Here is a 20,711-nt window from a genome sequence, read left to right as displayed (position 1 = left end):
CTTTCAGATACCATTCATTTCAGAAGAAATGCTGAACAAGCATTTGTCCATAATTTCTTAGCCTCAAAATGTAACCGAATGCTAAGAGTTTCACAAGGGTCATACCATTAGATTGTAGTTATGAAATATTTGTAAAAAAAAATTAACTTAAATTAACTTAAATTAAAATTACTGCAGTATTTTAAACAGAAATCTCACTAAAACAACTACATTAAATACCATTTTATGCTTAAAAATCATCTTAAGTATCAGTTCTCAAAAGGAAAGCTCAATAACAAATGATCAATCTGCTCCTAATGACAAAAGATTACTACCACAACAAATGAACACCAGGAAAGAAACAGAAGCAAGTTGGCACCTCCGCAAACATGTGACATTGTTGATAGTGCCTGATGACTGATGAAATAAAAAAACAGAAAGTAAAAAAATTCCTCCTCCACCCCACAGCTAAAAATACTTTCAGCCACCAATCAAAGAAACAATTCAGGGAGAAATAAACCAGTGATAAACCGTGGTATATGTAAAGAAGTATAGACCTGGCTTATGTGGCATTCCTGCCCAAGCAGGACCCAGTCTGTATGTGTTTAATGCAGCAGTATTATCCACTGTCCTAAACCAACAACCAATCCTAACTACTCCATGATTTGTAGCTCATTTAATAATATAATCAACATGCTTCCTTAATGAAACTGGGCTTGTGTTGTAGTGATACTCGTTTTCCAAATGTAGATGAAGCCATGCTAGCTTTGCCATTGTCTAAATCTTTAGAAGCGCTAGTGAAGCCCTGACATGTCACATTAACTCAGTGTCTATGGACTTTCAGTGGAATTCCCAAAATGGATTTCCAACTCACATGCCTAGAACCTTCTGGAAACTTTAGTTATATCACTGAATGTGAACAGAAGCTTTAGTCTAGCTGGGTTTTACTCAATTTTTAGCAGAATATAAATCTGTCCTGGACTCTTTCACACAAATGGTCCGTATGAAACCACAAAAAGTAAATTATATGTCACTGTTTGTTACAACATTTATATTTAACATTTAATTTAATGTTTAATCTTTTTCAAGGTTCAAATGTTTATGTAAGTTGCTGGTAGATTAGCTAGCATGCTATCCCAGAGAGGCGTTGCTTTTTTTTTTTTTTTTTGCACCTTTGAAAGTGGAACAGAATGCTTGCGTGAGAAGCCAACTGTAGCTTCTTCGTGGTTAAAGTTGAACGTGTCTGTACACTTTTAATCATTGTTTGAATTACCACAGAAGCACATTTGTAATACAAGCTAGTTCTGTAGCATTCTCAGTTTGCGTTTACTTTTATGCAAAGTGAGCAGCGTCTCCCTAATTTAGAGCCCATTCCACCTTAAGTAATGAAAGTTGTTACATATGAAACTAAAATATGAAAATAAAATGTTATACACTTGTGGGGCAAGAATAGAGCAACATCCACATCCATTTTCAATTTTCAAGCCTTTCAGAGGTCTCTCCACCGTCCAAACATGTCCAGATGCCGTTTCAGGTCTGTGCCTGAGCAAGCGATTGAGGGAGTGCACGCGATAGCAAGTCGACACAGAGAGACATAGCATCAAAACTGGTGAGATCCAGAGCTTGAATCTCTCTTTTCACCATATGCACCAGCTGCTGATTGGCAGGAGTGGTGTTTTGGTCTTCGTTCCGATCTGATTTGATTGTTTCCCATTAGCCGAGCCAGGGCTGCATACGAACACTGGACTTTCTTTCGTTGTACAAAGAGCAATGAGCTAGCTAACAGTGAGACAAAAATATCTGAATCTGACAAAAAGTGTGTTGGATACAAATTGTGTAAAGAAACTTTAAGTGTGTTTTATATTTTTCTTCTACTATTTTATATATTTTATATTTTACTTTGAAAGCACTTGACCCATATAAATTAACCTGAAACTTAGGCACCAATGATTTTTAAAAAATGCCATAGCGATACAAAAATTTAAATTCATTGAAGAATGAGCTAATGTTCTGGATTTTTTCTGTATTTATGACAGAGTTTTGACATTTGTGTCCCAAAGCAAATGCCTAGCTGCAACAGTCACAGTGGTTAGCCGTGTTAGCATGGTTCCTTTAGCCTCCCCAGTGGCCTGGGCTCCAGCAAGAGCTTGTAAGTAATGTTCCTCTGGCACTGGGCAAGTCCAGACACACACACACACACTGTCTGCAGGTAGCTCTGGTGACCTAAATTCCACTCAAAAACGTTTGAGCTTAGAGAACACAGCTTTATATTCTCACTTGAACGAGCACAATCACAATCTTGATAGTGATTAAGCTGGAGGAGGGGGCGAGAGAGCATGGGTCTGAGAGAGAAAAGAGAGAGAGAGGTGGAAGGTTACTAGTGGGAAACAGTATCTCAGGTGCGACAGAAAATGGAGGGAGGGAAGGAGGGGTGCAGAGATAAAGTCCATAGCATTTTGAGAACACTTTAGGAAAAAGTGTAGAATAAATCATAACATTATAAGAAACGAGTGGCAATATTTAAAAATTGTACATTTTATACCAAGAACAAAATAGTAACTGTGACTCAATTGTCAAAAATATCCAACTTTTTGGGGGTTTTATGAATAAAAAATGACTTTATTCTCTAAATATTTGGTCGTTGCTCTGTAAATAAATATATAAGGTATTTGGCATTTTTAAGGTTATGCTTAGCAGTTAGAGAGAGAGAGAGAGAGAGAGAGACAGAAGAGAGAGAGAAAGAGACAGAAGAGAGACAGAGAGAAAGAAAAAGAGAGAGAGAAGCTTAAAGAAGGAGAAGAATTTTGAGGGAAGCGAAAGAAGCCTGGAAGGAGAAGTGGGCAGGGCCAAAGAGTGGGTCAAGTTTCACATAGTAAACAAATGCCTGAGAGAGAGAGAAACTGAAAGAGAGACGCCCACTAAGAGGGAATATAAAGAAAGAATAGGAGAAGGGTTTCATTACTCAGCTTGGTGATGCAAGACAACTGCCGGTAAATGACAGGAACAGAAGACGGAAAGAGATTTGCAGGACGAAGTGTGCAAGGGTTTAATGAGAGAAAGTGTAGAAAGTGAGAGAAGAGAGATATTGAAAGGAGAATCGGGAGTGAACGCAAAGAGGGATATATATATATATATAAATATAAGGAGAAGAGAGAGAAGCCTGAGAGTACAGTAGAGTGGTAGAGAGAGCGAGAGAGAGGGTAAGAGGAAAAAAGAAGAGAGGGCAATAGGAGATTTAGGAGAAAACAAGGAACGACTGGAAACAGAAAAGAGAGAGGAGTGAGAAAGTAGGTGTATTTTTTCCTGAGGCTGACAAAAAGTAGATAAACATGGCAGTTAAAGTGTACAGATAGATTGCAGGAGAAAGAGAGTGACAGAGAGACCTCACCATGTTGATGAAAGAATACAGGATCTGCATGCCACTCACTGTGGAGGAGGTAAGCTCTGTTATGTTTTATTCTGTAAATTTCTTTGGCCACCTGAGGAGCGTGTTTAAAGCAGCTTATGGTGGTAATAAGTGTGTTTAATCAGCGCTGGGCCGACTACATAGGGGAATTCCTCCAATATTTCCAGAATTTCTGCATAATTTAGCAGCTGAGAGGCAAACAAACTCATTCAGAGACTCATTGTACAGACTCAGATGTTTTTACAGTGATGCTGAATGGAGGCAGACATCTCCACGTCTACAACACAGAGAGAACTCAGCTAACGGGCTTCGTATGGAAGGGTGATGATGGGAAACGCAGGGAGTAGGAACAAAAATCACTTAAGGACATTCTGTGGGGAGCTTTTTAAAGTGGACGTCTGGTTCCATTCACCGTCATTGTAGAAAGACCCTGGAACTGGGCATTTCACACTTGTTTACAATAATGCGATCAGTTTTCTCATTTAAAGGAGCAGTCCATAATTTTCGTCAATGAGCTTTATAGAATAAAATGTGAAATATACCTAATCCCTTGCTTTAAAATAGTTTGTGATCGTTTTGGTGGTTTAGATGAAGACTTTTCTGCTTTGTTAACACGGGAAAACCTGCAGTTATTTGATTAGTCAGTGAATTTTTTGCACTCTAGGCTAATTTAAGGTGAACTTTAGCGCTTGAACCTGACCACACTGTGTGAAGCGGATTAGCCTTTGACCATGTACACATAATCCAGAGTAAAACTTTAAACCAGAGAAGTGTGTGGTGCCAGAATAGCCTCAGATTACTGCCAATGTCCACAGTTTATGTGCATGTGAGTATGCTAATATGTGTGTGTGTGTGTGTGTACGTACTTGGCTTCATTTGTCTCGCTATTCCCCAAAACTAGTCTGACCGGTTAACCTGTCAGGAGACTATGGAGGGGAGTTCCAAAGAAAACACTACTCACCGCAGGCTTTTATTGGGATTAGGGCTTGGTGGAATCATATTTTATCATTCAGGTTTACAGTTTCCAAACATTACTGCTGTTTAGTTTAGTACCGACGGAGCCTGGGGAGTTAAAAATGTTGTGTACAGAATAAGATTTAATCTTACCAGGGTAGCTCATGGAGGGGGCAAAGCTATGTTTAATTGTGTCGAGTTTGCTTGGTTTTCTGTGATTTCTTTCAACATATGACCTCACCATATCTCAATAAATAGAGGGGCTGTGTCTTAATTTAAAGGAACAGTACCCCCCACCGCCTCCATTTATTTCAGTACAGTGCTATAAAAATGTATTATACTAGGGGGAGACCCATGAGCATAAAACCAAAATATTACCTAGTGTTCCTTTAAACAAAACCACATATTCAGTGAATGTGCACATCATTTTGGGGGCCTGGAGCTCTTATCAATCCCCAGTCAGTTTTTTGTGGGCTGCCTAATCAGAAAACGAGTTGTTTTTGTTGAGTGCAGGCTCTTTAGTGTTGTCCTGCTCCCTCTTCTGAATCTTGCCAATCATAGCGGAAAAAAAACCTGAATGGAGAAGAAGGAGAACCAAGTGAAACTAAAAACCAGATTTTTTGCTCCTCACTCCTCTCCTGCTGGGGTCGGGGTGAACATCGAGCGAATCATTATTGTGAGCGGATCTTTGTGGCGTTTTGACCAAAGCGTGACTGTGTTCACTTGTGGAATATGGATACAATATGTTCCTATAAAAGTGTGGTGCGTCTCCCGTGAAGCTGATGTGTGGTGAGACGTTTGTAATGAACGTCATGAGCATGGTGTCATAGTCGGTGTTGGCGCAGGCTGATGAGGGTAGGATGATTAACGACTGTTTTTTAAATGCTGCGCTCAAGGCAAACAGTCCAGTAATACATCACACATAGTGGAGGATTTGTCACACTTTGCTTGCAGTTCATCAGCGTCCGATCTAGAACTGGGAGAAGGAAAACACACGGGACGAGGCGACAAAAGGGACGGAATGTGAGGAGACCACTAGAGCCTGAATGATTTATGTTTGGAGGAATTCATGTCAAAAGAGAGGTCAAACACAAGCAGAGAGATTACACACTTTCAAACATGGCAACCTGAAAATGACTGTAAAAACACGAGAGTATTATTCATTCATTCATTCATTATCTGTAAACGCTTATCCAATTCAGGGTCGCGGTGGGTCCAGAGCCTACCTGGAATCATTGGGCCACGCAGACACAGGGAGAACACACCACACTCCTCACAGACAGTCACCCGAAGGAAACCCACGCAGACACAGGGAGAACACACCACACTCCTCACAGACAGTCACCCGGAGGAAACCCACGTAGACACAGGGAGAACACACCACACTCCTCACAGACAGTCACCCGGAGGAAACCCACGCAGACACAGGGAGAACACACCGCACTCCTCACAGACAGTCACCCAGAGGAAACCCACGCAGACACAGGGAGAACACACCACACTCCTCACAGACAGTCACCCGGAGGAAACCCACGCAGACACAGGGAGAACACACCACACTCCTCACAGACAGTCGAGACCTCCAGGTCCCTGGAGCTGTGTGACTGCGACACTACCTGCTGCGCCACCATGCCGCCCATGAGAGCATTAAAGGGTCCATATTCATAATTGAAAACCAACCTGTGCTAAAAGGGTGAGGTTATCAGGGTTGCGAAGTCACAATTCTGCAAATCTTCACGCATCCACATCAACTTTTACACGTCACACATCCTTGCCGACAGCCACTAAGCCCCGCCTTTTCAGACTTAAGTGATGAGGTTTGTCGTTACTGTACATTTGGAGACACAATACAGGGCAGCCAGTCAGAACAGAGGGCATTTACATATCAAACTTAAAGGCACAGCAACACAGACAAATTCTTAAGAGGAAAATAGTCACGTTGACCATAGTTATGACAATTTTGTATTAATATGTCAGTCATATTTTTTTAAAGCCTGGTATAGGGGGTGTTCCTTCCTTGTGCCGGAACACGGAACATCCACTGGAACCCTGAACAGGATAAGCTGTTACAGAAAGAAAATTTTACATGTATTTAACCAGCCCTCGCCCTCTCACTCTATCACTCTTTCAGTACCAGATCGGACAGTTGTATATGATCAGTAAGCACAGTCTTGAGCAGAGCAGTGGTGGTGAAGGGGTGGAGGTGGTCCGAAACGAACCGGACACACACCCTCAATACGGACCTGGCCAAGTCACAGAGAAACGCATTTACCTCAACAGGTGAGTGGTTCCTTCATCACAAAACATGAATGGGCAAATATTTGTGAACACTTGCTAATTCAATTAGTTCTATTTCTATTTTCTAAATGCCACTCCAGCTTGTCCCAGAGGTATCCATGTGATTTCACTTGATGTGGGTGCCACAGCTCTAATGTATACAGAGGGGAATGGTGAATTTATTTATACACAGCTCTTCTTTCTGCGCTGGAGAGAGTCTCACAACACAGAGGCACAGAATCCCCACCTCTTTGGGTCATGGGGGTAAAGAATCACATTGTGTAGTGTAATAAGGCGAAAACCCACCCGGAGGAAACCCACGCAGACACAGAGAGAACACACCACACTCCTCACAGACAGTCACCCGGAGGAAACCCACGCAGACACAGAGAGAACACACCACACTCCTCACAGACAGTCACCCGGAGGAAACCCACGCAGACACAGGGAGAACACACCACACTCCTCACAGACAGTCACCCGGAGGAAACCCACGCAGACACAGGGAGAACACACCACACTCCTCACAGACAGTCACCCGGAGGACACCCACGCAGACACAGGGAGAACACACCACACTCCTCACAGACAGTCACCCGGAGGAAACCCACGCAGACACAGGGAGAACACACCACACTCCTCACAGACAGTCACCCGGAGGAAACCCACGCAGACACAGGGGGAACACACCACACTCCTCACAGACAGTCACCCGGAGTGGGATTCGAACCCACAACCTCCAGGTCCCTGGAACTGTGTGACTGTGACACTACCTGCTGCACCATGCGTGCACTATGTAGGGAGTATGGGGCTATTTAGGATGTTGCCTGAGCTCCTCTCGACTGACTGATAGACGAACAGAGCTCTCTTTACAAAGATGATGTGGGAGAATGGTTGAGGGAACCATATAAACACTGGATCCAGCCAGTATCTTGCGGATGAGTGTGTGAGGCTGTCATCAAACCCTCCCTAATAAATACTTGTATTGCCAGTTAGATGTGCAGTTGTCCATAAATGTTTGGACATAAGGCGTATGCTATATTTGGCACTCTGAAGACACGCCGGCCAAAGTTTACTTTCCGTCCTCCGTCACCTCCTTCACTCCTTCATTACCACTCCTTCCTCTCCTCCGTCAGTCTGTCAGGTAGCTGATGAAGGCTGATGATGGAGCCTTGTGCTAAAGTCCTCAAGACCGTAATTACTCGCCTTCAGAGCCTTTAATTGGTGTGTGATCCACAGCTGCCTACACACACACACACACACACACACACACACACACACACACTTCCCTCTCACTGATTTCCTTCTAAACTTAAATATGACGTGCCGGAGTAAACTAGAGCAGAGATGTGCTTGAATATTCTGTGCAAAAATATATACACCACATGGCCAAAAGTTTTGGGACGCCTCTATCCAAAATGAAGGATATTAATGGGATTTTTTCCCTCCACAGCAAATTCACCAGTGTTAAATGAACACTTTTAGTGTAATAATTTAACACTCTCAGTGTTAACACTAATAGTGTTGATTTAACACTGGTGAATTTGCTGTGGCCCTCTGCTGCAGTAACAGCTTTTACTCTTTTGATAGCTATATTACACATATCCAAATGTTGCGCCCACATTAGTTATGTCCAGTCCTGATGTTGGACGGCTAGTTCAGGCACTCCAGCTCATTCACAAAGAGAGGACCTTATTGTAACACAATTCAATAGTTGCACAAATACATGTGTCCAGAAATACTTGGACAAATAGTGTTACCCTACTCTCATGTGGATTGGCTGAGCTTCTACTGTTCAGGGCTATGTTCAAATCAACTAGCGCACACACACACACACACACACACACACACACACAACAGACAGTCATAAAAGGAGTGTGATGAACCATAAATGTCCGTACAGTCAGCAGTAGAACTAATTTCTTCAGTCATTACTGTCTTAGTGAATGCTACAAGAGCAACACATTAGGTTTTTAATGGATAAAAAATGTTTTAATAAATAAATAATCTGTTAATTCTCCTGAAACTCACTGCAATGCACCAGAGCTGTCCAAATCAAACTCTGACACTGGGACGAGAGAGAGAGAGAGAGAGAGAGAGAGACAGAGAGAGAGAGAAAGAGAGAGAGAGATACAGAGAAAGGATTGATAAATATAGGTGAGAGAGAGGAGGGACAGATAAAGACCAAAGAAAGAGGAAAGAGATACAGAGAAGGGATAGATAAATACAGGTGAGAGAGAGAGAGAGAGAGAGAGAGAGAGGAAACAGATACAGAGAAGGGATAGATAAATACAGGTGAGAGAGAAAGAGAGAGAGAGGAGGGACAGATAAAGACCAAAGAAAGTGGAAAGAGATACAGAGAAGGGATAGATAAATACAGGTGAGAGAGAAAGAAAAAGAGAGAGAGAGAGAAAGTAAGAGAGAGAGAGAGAGAGAGAGAGAGAGAGAGAGAGAGAAAGAGAGAAGGGACAGATAAAGACCAGAGAAAGACAGGTGAGAGAGAGATTCAGTACGAAGAGAGAAATACAGTAAGAGAGAACTGAGAGAGAAGAAGAGGAGAGCGAGAATGTCAGACATGAGCAATCCGCTACTGATCTATAGCTCTTTTTTCCCCCTCTTTGTTCTTGTGTCCATCCCATCAGTTCATTCATCTATCCATCCATCACTCTTTTCATGTGGTTGTAAATCTAAAGCTAGCTATTTTTACTGTCTTATCGTACAGTACAAAGTGCATCTCTCGCTCTCTCTCTCTCTACCCCCCCCCCACCTTCCTTCTCTCCCCGTCTCTCCTTCTATCTCTCCCTATCTTCTATCTTTCATGCTGCGTCTAATGTGTATCATGAAGTTTTATGGTGTGTATTTGATAAATAATGCTGTACAGTGCTGTGGAAAAATGCTTCATAAATACTGATTTATAAAGCAATAATAAGCAGCTAGTTAGTTACTAAAGTGTGTAATAACAGATGCCAGTTGTGTCCGAGTTAAGACACTGAAAGACTTGTGATTAAAACACAAATGAAAGTACTCTGGGTAATATTTAATGCACTCTCAATACTTCTCAATAACACTGCATTAAAAACAGCTCGTTATTGTGCAACGATATGTTGTAATGCCCCCTACTTTTAAATGTTGCAGTATCTATTTTCTCAGCACACGCTCAGTGATACCACACCTTATTTTACACAACCCTCTCTCAGCCTCAGTGGGATAATATTGACTTATCAGGAGCCCTAACACGATTTCTTTCTCTGAATCTGTAGTAAGTTGCCCTCATGGATACAGAAGTTTGTTCCTATGATCTTCTATGTGACGGAAAAAGCCTGGAATTTTTATCCGTACACCATTACAGGTCAGTTCAGCTACATCCACACATTTCAAACGTACACACAGCAGTCTGAGGTCACCGTGCTCAATGCCAAGAGTCCACCAGAGGGATATAAAGCTGTGTGTTATCTGGGTTCATAGAGTCCCATCCAGTTCCTTTATAATGAGTTCAAGTGTCAGACCTGTTTACCCAAGAAGAAAACTATTTCAAAAGAAACACTGCATGAGGAAGTGTCCAAATGATTTGGTCAGTCACATGACATACCTCTGTGTCAGAGGAGAGAAATATCCAATCTGCCTGAGAAGTTTATTCAGACCAGAAATACATATCAACATTGACCTGAATGTTATGCCCCTAAATGTTACATAAGTCGATATATGTCTCATGTTTCAATTGTATCATTTTAAATATGGTATTTTATCTTCCTAACCATATTGTGCTCCCTCCCTTTTTTTCTCTTTCCTGACCTCCTTCCTGTCACACCCTGCATTCGTCTATTGTTATTTGCTTCCTGCAGAGTATACAGTAAGTATCCAGATATATCAATCCTGACTCTGATAGTCTTCATTCTCTAAACATCCTAACATACACTACTCTGTCTCTCTCCCTCCCCCTCGCTCCCTCTCTCCAGTGTTCTTTCCTTCCGAAGCTCCTCGTCAAAATAGAGACACATTTCCAGAACGATAACGGCAGCAGCGAGAACGTGAGTAGTGTGTGTGTGTGTGTGTGTGTGTGTGTGTGTGTGTTAGTTTTATTCCTCTTACTGTTGCATATGCTTCTGCACGCTGTGCCCTCATCGTCCTTCTAACCATTGGAATGTGGCTGAATGCAATCAAATCCTCACAAGTACAAGCTGTTAATGCAGTAAAAGAAACTCCCAGTTAATACACTTCATTTAAGAAATGCTGAATGAACAGGTGTCTGCAAACATAAAGCATATGTAGGTTTAGTTGGATCATGAGATACACACACACAGAGAGAGAGACAGAGAGAGAGAGAGAGAGAGAGAGAGAGAGGCAGACAGACAGAGAGAGAGAGAGAGGCAGACAGACAGACAGACACACAGAGAGAGAGAGAGAGAGAGAGAGAGAGAGAGAGAGAGAGAGAGAGAGACAGACAGACAGAGAGAGACAGACAGACAGAGAGAGAGAGAGAGAGGGGCAGACAGAGAGAGACAGAGAGAGACAGAGAGAGAGAGAGAGAGAGGCTGGTATGTAGAGTGTGAAGTCATTTGGACTGAGGTGTGTGTGTTTTGAGGTTTGTTTGGGTTCTGTCAGTGATGCCCTCTCTCATTAAAGGCATTCAGATCAGACCATGAACAAGTCTTGGCCTGTTGACGCACACCCACATACCCACACACACAAAGAATAAAACACAAACAAAACTGTGAGTCCATGCAACCAGCAAAAACCACCACTGAAATAAGGAAGAGGGAGAAAAGAGGGAGGGACAGAGAGGGACAAAGAGATCATATTGTCACTGAGTGTAGATTTCATATATAAATATGACACACACACACACACACACAGCGAAATGCTCACGGCTTTAAAAAATTAATGCCATTAATCATTTATGATGTTTATTCACTTTATTAACACGTAAACATTTCCACCTTTACTAATTGTATTTTAAAAATTCATAGACTGTAAACTGATTGTCTTGCAACACAACAATGATAACCTGAGATTATTCACATTAGTATTTTATTGCCACCGTTCTTGAGCTTGTGTCTCTTCGCTGTTCGTCATGTGATGCGTCTGTGGATTTGGGTTTGCTCTTTGTTTTGCAAATCGTGCACTGCTCAGAGAAGCAAATATCCCCCAGACTTCCACAGTGCGTGCTTTACACACCCGTACTTTAAGTATTCAACCAACCGAGACGTGTTTTTGCGTCTGCGACTGGATTCTTTTGTTTTGCACCGGAGCTTGTGATGTAGCTTCAAACAGTGGAAGCTCTTTAGCAATTAGCATTGTGCAGAGAGCTTGCATAAATAAATGATCACTCGTCTTGAACTGTGGAGGGCAGATATGCTGATGTACTTTAGATGAAGTTTATAGATATCTTTGGGAAACGTGGTGTTAGCACAATGCTAATTTGTGGGGCATTGATTTCCAGTCATATAAGACTAAGCTTATATCGCTTTGAATGGGGGAGAGATATACAGGAGGTCCTCGGGTTACGTCAGTCCCGAGTTACGATGTTTCGTGGTTACGACACATCTCCCATTTACTGTATAAAGCCTTGTTTCGACTTCGGTTTTGCATCAGTACCGAGGAGGATAGGTGTTAGGATAGGATAAGTGCTTACAGTATGTTATTTACGTACAGTATGTTCCGACTTACACCGAAAATCGATTTACGACGCAGCGTAGGAACGGATCAACGTCGTAAGTCAAGGACCCCCTGTATGAATCCAAAACTTATTTACCCTTCCTCTCAGCTTATCACGAGAACAACGCTAGCGATTGTTAACTAGCGGATCTGAACGTTTAAAGTTCTCCTCCAAGTGTGTTGAGCTATCTAACAACATTTTCATTATATTTGATGTTAAAACATCACACTGGCCCCCATTACCACCATTTTTGATCAGAACCAAACGTAGATCGTCAGGGGGGGAGTGTTGCTGGGTTCCAGCGTCGCTGTGAGTGAATTCAGCGCCGGAGCCAGAGATAAACAATATCAAGGCACAGTCGTGTTTTATCCTGTTTACAGTGGAATCAGATCATAGCGACACACAATTCTTCCAGAGTCATTCTGCTGAGCTTATGAAGAGTGAGAAGTAGACAACCTTGAATCACCCTGACCACAGCCCCAGAAGACTCACAGACAGAGCACTTTTCTGTTTTTATTTCCCTGTTTTTTTTCCAAATTAGAAACTGAGTAACAGGTAATATCCTGTTATCCTTTTTTTGCCGTTTCAAAATGAAAAAGTACAGAGCACAAATTTGGTTCTCTGGTGTTTTACCCAGAGTACCACAAAGGGCAATATAACACACTGAAAATGGCCAGTCCAGCTCCACTCTGTGGAAAACTACATTTGAATTTCGTTGTAGGCTCTGTGCTCTTTCTGGAGCTTCTTTAGCTCGTTACACCCACAGATTCAGTCACAGTTCACACTGAAGAACCTAATACGTTTTTTGTTCCAAAAACAAATTTTCTGGATCGGGAACCAATACATTTTGGTGGAAACACACCAATCGGTTCCAAATAAGATTCACAAACAGGAACCGAACCAGTTCCATGTTGGGGGAAATGGGTTGTCAGTTCATTTTAAAAGATTATTTATATAAGTAAATATTCACTGCACTGATCCCTATTGAACTAGATGTTAGGGAAATTCAATGCTACACCGGTTTTAAACATGGCCCACTCTGTTTAACTCTTCATTAACTAGTTCATTCAGTGACTACAACACGATTGGAATTTTCATCTCGTTCAGCTGTACTTTATTTATCGTTTTTACTTTATTTCTATAATTACTTTTAATATTTAAGTTTACTTAAAATGCCTTTGGTGGTTTTGTTGTTGTTTGCTGCCAGTTTAAGAGATGGAAACTACAAATCTGTATAAACACCGAGCCCAACTTTTCTTTAAGTGATGTTCTGCTGTGGATTGTTTTTGTATGCAGGTGTTTGGAGACGTCCCCACTCCCAGAGACAGTGTCTGCTTCTTGGACATTCTGAGTGATCCGATTCCTGAAAAACACTACAAAAAAACAGAGGTGCACACACACACACATATATATATCAGTAGAATCTGTTATAATCTCCTGAGAAAGTCCTGCTGCTTCTGAGGCAAGGCGGGGAACAGATCTAAAGGGCAAACACTCAAATGAGGTAGTAAACGACACACACACACAAACACACACACACACACACACACACACGATTAGGCAGAAATGTACTATCAGCAGGATCACAATCTCACAGAGATGCACTCCCAGCACAGAATGTAATCTCTTTCACTCTCGGTGTGTTGTGCACACGCAGCAGGTAATACGTTGGTGTTTAACCCTGCAGGACCTGAGCAGCTGGGAGTCGAAGAGGACAGGCCGGGGCCCCCTGGTGGATGGCTGGAGGAACAGCACCAGGCCTATCATGTGCTCGTACAAGAGAGTCCAGTGCAGTTTCGAGGTCTATGGCTTCCAGGGTCGGACTGAAGAATTCATCCATAAGGTACACCACCCCAACCACAATCCACAAGGATAGTTCTTCAGTTACCAGGTATGACCAGGTATTCATGCCCATATAAGAAATACAGGGTCTGAGCTGTATATCTCTACAACAGAAATCTACCTGGATCAGTCACAGCAATAAACCTCTGAAGTTGTCCTCATTCTGCAGCCATGCCCATTTTCTGAATTTCTAAGCTGTATTTCTCAGTGACAAATATGGAATGCCCTTGTTGCCATTTCAAATCACTGTGTTCCACTTGTTTTACACACCACTACCCACTATGCAACATTACACAATTAACCTGGATAACATTACATTATCTTTAGTTACAGCAATAGATTTCTTTAGCCATGTCCATTTAGTCATGCCCATATTTGGAGTTCTGGGTCTAGGCTGGGGTTCTCTACGGAAAATGAATGGCACCTTTGGAGAAATAAATCAATAACAAAAGAAACCGTTCTAAGCCAGAGGTTTACACCAGCTGTACACCACTACCCACAGTCCACATGGATAAAGTTGCATTACAGTAACAGACCACTGAGGGTGTGTGAGTACTGTTCTGTCATTCCTATGTCGTCATGCCCATATGTGGGATTCTGGATCAAAGCTGGATTTCTCAAAATTGACCAAAATTAATGGTGTTTTCTAAAATTGCTGTCTGTGCTAAACAAAACAATTTCAACCACCACCCACTACACTACATTACCCATAATCCATCTGGATGACATTGCACCACCACAAGTCACGTCAAGAGTTCTCTGAAGTGGTGTCCACATTTTCTAGTCATTGTTTGCTTCTGAACCAGAATTTCACAACACTTTTTTTTTAAACTACGTGTTTCTTCTGAAATGAAGGGCATTAATGGGATGTTCAGGAAATCCAAAAAATCTCTCATTATTAAAAGTGTCTACAAACATTTTGCAATAAAGTGTGTTCTCATTCGATGTTCTCCACAGAATATTCGGGACATCCTCTTGGTGGGACACCGGCAGGCCGTGGCATGGATAGATGAGTGGCATGGTCAGTATGAAGCTTTATAATGTATCATTATTAAACTACAATGATTTTAGTGGATGGTATAAATCTGAAGTATGAAAACTCAGTGCAGATGAGGCTCAGCCACTACACACAGTGTGATATTACAGTTCTCCTCAGGTGTTAGACATGCATCGTGACTTGCATAATAAGGTCTGGGGTGCATGGAGATAAAAATAATAAAGCTATGGATGTACTTAATTGAAATGGGATGCTCAGTGCCAAGCGTGGGCTAGAAGGGTATAAAGCCCCCCCCCCCAGCATTGGGCTGCAGAGCAGTGGAACTGTACCTTTGGGACGAGTTTCAATCCAGAACTAATCATCCAACTAGTCATCCTAATCATTCTGCACTCATGACTGCAATTAGATCCTCACAGCAGTGTTCCAAGCTTTCCCAGAAGAGTACAAATAATTCTGCAGAAAAGGGAGAACAAAATCAATTTTATTTTTTAGAAGAAATGCTGGATGAGTAGGTGTCTAGAAACATTGGGCCATATTGTTTCCTAAATGCATTCAGAATTCACTGTTTGGCCAAAAGCTTCTAGACATCCATTACGTGTTTATTATTCAGTATTCAGCCATCACTATTTTTGCAATGTGTTTTGCCATTGCACAAATTTGCATGAAATACATTCAAATCTCTGTTGTTTTCTGTGTTCATGTATATATGTATATGTGTGTGTGTGTGTGTGTGTGTGTGTGTCAGGCATGAGTCTGGAGGAAGTGAGGGACTTTGAGAGGAAGCTGCAGCAGGAGACCAATGACAAGCTGAAGTGCGACAGAACTGACTCAGGTAACGTCTCAAAGAGATGAGGCCAGCGGGAGGGGTTGGGGGTGGGGGGTGGTGGCCGGGAGGAGGGGGAGGTGGAGGGCCAGGGGGAAAAGAGTAAAAGATGATTGAGAGTAGCAATGACAGAGAGGGGGATGAAGGGAGGATAAAGGAAAAGGAGACAGATTTTCAGTAAAGGATACAGTTGGAGGGAGGACAATGGGGAAGTGGAAAACAGGAGCTGGAGTCAGACAAAACAGGACAATGAATAGCTAGTGGTTTGGAAAGAGGTTTGTATACGTCCAGTTTTATGGGATAAATTGGAATCATCCAACATCACATTCTCACATGGCTGCCATCAGATTCTCACAGCAATGTTCCAATTTTCTTGTATAAAACAACTTAAACAGATGTTACACTGGCCCCTTGTGGCCTGGATGTAATAGAATCTGCACTAAGCTTTTTTTTTACCTTTAATATTTCAACATGTCTGTCCTCATGTCAGGGACCCGCTCTATGAAGCATAAATACATTAATTTCAGGGACTTCGGAAATTATTTTTCCCGTCATCTCATGTGAGTTGCATTTGATAGATGTAAAAAATATAATAAACAGTCAAATGTATAAATTTTGTTTGCTACATTCTGATGGTAAAAATAACGAATTGCACCGTTAAGAGAACAAAGTGGAGTATGTGAATGGTGTGATTATTGTGTGACAGTTGCTGTGATAAAGTGTGTGATGCAGCTTCCCTCACACACACTGCATAAATCATCCTCCCACGCTGTGCTATGCTAATGACACGTGTGTGTGTGTGCACGCACGCGCAAGTGTGCCCTCTGATAGTGAAAGTGTAACAGTGAACACTGCTAATGATTTCTCTGACAGCAGTCACAGGGTGGTCAGCAACGGCCACCTTGTTGAGATAATGATTAAAACTGTCTGGCAGCGTCTCCTCCTGGAGCACTGGCGCTACACAGAGCAGTGCATTTGCAGCTCCCTCAACAGAATGATATACAATAGCTGGCTCCAGCTATGTTTGTGATAACAGCGCACTATTTTCACAGTCACTGTATCATTGCGCTTAGATCCGGTTGCTAGGCAACGACTCACTTCACACTGCCACTGTTACTACTTCCACCAGTTTTTTTAACACATACAAAAGTACTAAAGTGACCAATAAGTTAATTTCAGTAAGATTCTGACAATGAAGGTAACAGCAGGTTGATATCAGGTTCGCGATTTCCCGTTAAACGGGGCTAAAAATGAGGCTGTTCACCAACTTCTCAAATTATCGATTCATATAAAATGGTGCAGCAGTAAATTTCTGGTGATGTCAGTTCACTTTAGAAGGTGCAGTACAGTCTGGTGACATCACCGATCACCTCAATTTGTGTTGTGGGAGGGGTCTAGAATTGTGTTTGTTTTAACAAAACTGTACTTCCAAGTTCGCGTCAATATTTTAAAGAAATAGCAAAGACTAGAAAACAAGTAAATAACTTCAATGGGTATAAAAACAAACAATCACTTAAAGTTTCAGTGATCAATGCTTAATCCTAATTGATTTACAAACTGATTGTAACAGTGTATAATTTTTATACTAAAATATAAATTCTGGTTTGTCACTAATGTAAGAAAAATACAAGAGTTAATGTAAATTATGAGCCACATTTTACAACTTCCATGAACATTTTCTCTTTTTTTTCCATATTTTCACCCTCATCCCCCCTTCCTATAGTCTCCATCCGTCCCTCGATTTCTCGCTCTATCTCAGTCACAGACGAGACATCTCTGAAGAAGATGGGACTGAAGACGGTGTCCATCCCAGACTCTTCATCCTGTCCTTCCTCATACCCGCTCAAGGGCCCCAAGAGATTAAACTCAAATCCTGAATGACCCCACCGCTCCACCACCATCACAGTCCTTCAGCTCAAATTAAACTTCAACTGGACAGCACTTATTAACTTTTCAAAGGCTCTTTGCAGAGGCCATTATTTCATGGATGTTTATAATCTCCTTTAAGTTTGATATAAAAATATGTTATGCGCAATGTTTTATAGATGCCAAAACCAGAAATTACCAGAGAGAGCTTGCTGTACATGTTTCTCTTTACATTAGCTGCCTCAAAGTTGCTGTTAGTCATTTTATCCAATCATTCTTCTTCACGTTCTTTTTGACATTTACTGGTCTGGACATATCTGTATGAAACCCGATTTAAACCTAGGCACCTCCATGGAGTTAAACTGGGTTGTTCAGGGACTTGAGCTCATATGAGTTGCACTTTAGTTAAACACAATTAAAACCAGCAAAAGTTAGCCAGCTAGCATGACTATGCTAGCGAAACTAGCACCAGACCAGCATAAACCACCTCAGAACAATTTAGACCTGTTTGTTTCAGCAGGGAAATCATCAACAACTGCCATGCTAATCTTTTACACTTTGAGTCCAACTGTCACAATCATGCACTTAAATTCACATCTTCTACTGGAACTTTCTCTTTCACTGTTAACATTATTAGCAGTAGTAGCATGATCTGAATCATTCCTGAACTAAGATCATCAGCAAGGATGAACAAGACCTTGGGTAGGAGGACCTACTGAAAGTCCTTGGACATTTTCCCATTAGCTTGCGCTGGCTTAGCTGCTGACATTTGTTCTAACAAACACAGACAGCTAGCATGGAAAGCTAGTCACAGCTCAGTTGAGCAGAGAAGAACATCTGAACAGTTTTAGTCGACCGGTGAAGAACCTGTGGGACATTTTGTCCATACTACACTATTCAGTGTACAACCTTGACTTATTGAGTGTGAGGTAGTGAGCCATTTTATTTATTCTGTGAGGGGGACATGCTAGGCTAACCTTTACTGTGCAATAATTCACTGAAAACCTTTTTTTCTTATATATGTATATATAAATCGAGGCTTACTTCATGGCATATGATTTATACGGCTAATATAATTTTTTATAGTCAGGATAATGTATCAAATTTGTACAGGAGCAAATGAAAAGCTGATTGGGGTCCAACAATCGCACACAACAATGGCTAGCAAATCAGTTGATGCAAAAACCTGTTGATTAAAGGAACATTTTACAGCTTAATCTGTATCTGTTACATCTGCATCAGGCTTTTTATTACCACATATACTCATTATTTAAAAAATGTAGCTACCAGTTGGGTAGAAAAAGTCTTCCTTGAAGTGTGATGAGCTTCATTGGTGTTTCAGAAGTGTGTAATAATAACAGGTTGTGCTTTGAGAATCATGGAATTGGGGGAGACCAGGCATAGAGTTTGTTCAGGGCTCTATCACACACTTTCATAAAGCCTGTGGTTTGCATCATTTACGGTTCCTCAAAACTGTTTTAACTGATAAACCAAGAGTTTGTATCAATTATCAAAATTTGTTTTACATGAGGGACAAAAATGCAAGAATCTGACTGAAATACAGCAGTAAAAAGCTTTCTTTTCTATGATTAAGACAAGACTGAAAGCAGCTTCCTGCCCAGAAGCTTCTTGCTCGAATGTCATAGAGTTTCTTGTAGGTGTTTTTCTAAATCTATCACCAATGCACAGCCAACACACCTGTTTTAAAGAAAGTACTCAGTTCTCACAGACATTTGAAGTCAGCATTTCACTACCTTCAATAGTGCTCAGGCACCAGCATGTACATAATACATAAATGCACGGTCAATATTTGTACTGTTGTACAATGAACATAAAACACCATTTAACATGACAGCAGTCATTAGGTATTGTATTGTGCCTTATGCTTTTATTGATGAAACATTAAGAATACTGGATCCATAGCAAGTGTTACCAAAGCGATTAAGGTGTCATTTAAACCTGTCACACTGTAAACACCCATAAACTGATGAACTGATCTGTTGGGTGGACCCTGGCAGAAATTTGGAGAAAATACTGTGATTTTTGCAGGCTCCAGGGCTTTTAATGAGTTTCTGACACCTTGATGTTTCAGAGCCTAATTGCTTGGGGAAGGTACGAGGGAGTAAATCTTAGTTCCTCAGAGAAAGGCTGCATAAAAGAGAGAGTTATGGAGTGAAAAGCAGGTGTGTGTTCTTTTTACCACTGTCAACTACAACGTTTCTCAGGAATAATTGCAGCAAAACAGCCTCCTCCTTCTGCTTCTCCTTCTTATTCTGGATATCACATTCCTCAATTCTTGTGCTTTATTCCCTCTGTTAACCCCTAAAACACTAGGCTTAATAAAGGCAACATTCACGATTGTAATAATAAACTTTTTTTTATAATATTCAGACGATGTTTCCTCATAATTTGCTAGCTCTCATGTCTCTTTGTGTACTCGAAACCGGTCTACTGTGTTTACAAAGCCCCATTGTCAGTAAATACCCAAAAAACAAACTGTCTCAGTCCAGTATGCTAGGCTTACTCTCCCTCTGCTCACAGCAGTGAAAAGGCAGCTTGAGCTTTTTAGACAACATAGAGAACTCCATACTTAGCAACATCCTCATCTCGGTTTGTGCTTTTTCTATTGCCCTGCTCCACAGGTGGGTACTTTTGATGTTTTGGATTATTAAGGTGGAAAATTATTCATTCATTCATTCATTCATTATCTGTAACCGCTTACCCAGTTCAGGGTCGCGGTGGGTCCTGGAATCATGGTGAGTCTACCTGGAATCATTGGGCACAAGGCAGGAATACACCCTGAAGAGGGTGCCAGTCCTTCACACGGCAACACAGACACACACACACACACATTCACTCACACACTCATACCTATGGACACTTTTGAGTTGCCAATCCACCTACCAACGTG

General features: G+C 41.5%; 2 protein-coding genes across 9 annotated transcripts in view; one reads left to right on the top strand and one right to left on the bottom strand.

Moving 5' to 3' along the window:
• LOC136708184 (glutamate receptor ionotropic, NMDA 2D) overlaps positions 1–20,711 on the bottom strand; it is a 191,979-nt gene that overhangs the window by 153,005 nt on the left and 18,263 nt on the right. For 5 of the 8 annotated variants that reach the window (XR_010804328.1, XR_010804333.1, XR_010804329.1 and 2 more), the window contains 2 exons: positions 15,441–15,564; positions 10,706–10,794 (listed from right to left, as the gene is read on the bottom strand). The exons of 1 other annotated variant lie outside the window; for it this stretch is intronic. The gene's annotated coding sequence lies outside the window, so the exon portion shown is untranslated. The remainder of the gene's footprint in view (positions 1–10,705; positions 10,795–15,440; positions 15,565–20,711) is intronic. 2 more of the 8 variants (XR_010804331.1, XR_010804332.1) reach the window with 1 other exon arrangement.
• On the top strand, positions 2,956–20,151 carry pitpnc1b (phosphatidylinositol transfer protein cytoplasmic 1b). Its single transcript, XM_066682538.1, has 10 exons — positions 2,956–3,416; positions 6,471–6,619; positions 9,877–9,965; positions 10,459–10,466; positions 10,573–10,644; positions 13,569–13,661; positions 13,960–14,115; positions 15,072–15,135; positions 15,857–15,943; positions 17,658–20,151. Exons 1-10 carry the CDS (start codon positions 3,369–3,371, stop codon positions 17,813–17,815), a joined length of 924 nt encoding a protein of 307 aa, XP_066538635.1. The 5' UTR covers positions 2,956–3,368; the 3' UTR covers positions 17,816–20,151.

This window comes from Hoplias malabaricus, chromosome 10, assembly GCF_029633855.1.
Source record: "Hoplias malabaricus isolate fHopMal1 chromosome 10, fHopMal1.hap1, whole genome shotgun sequence".
NCBI classification, from domain to species: Eukaryota; Metazoa; Chordata; class Actinopteri; order Characiformes; family Erythrinidae; genus Hoplias; species Hoplias malabaricus.
The sequence above is the reverse complement of the archived record's forward strand: the minus strand, read 5'-3'. Positions and strand labels throughout refer to the sequence as shown.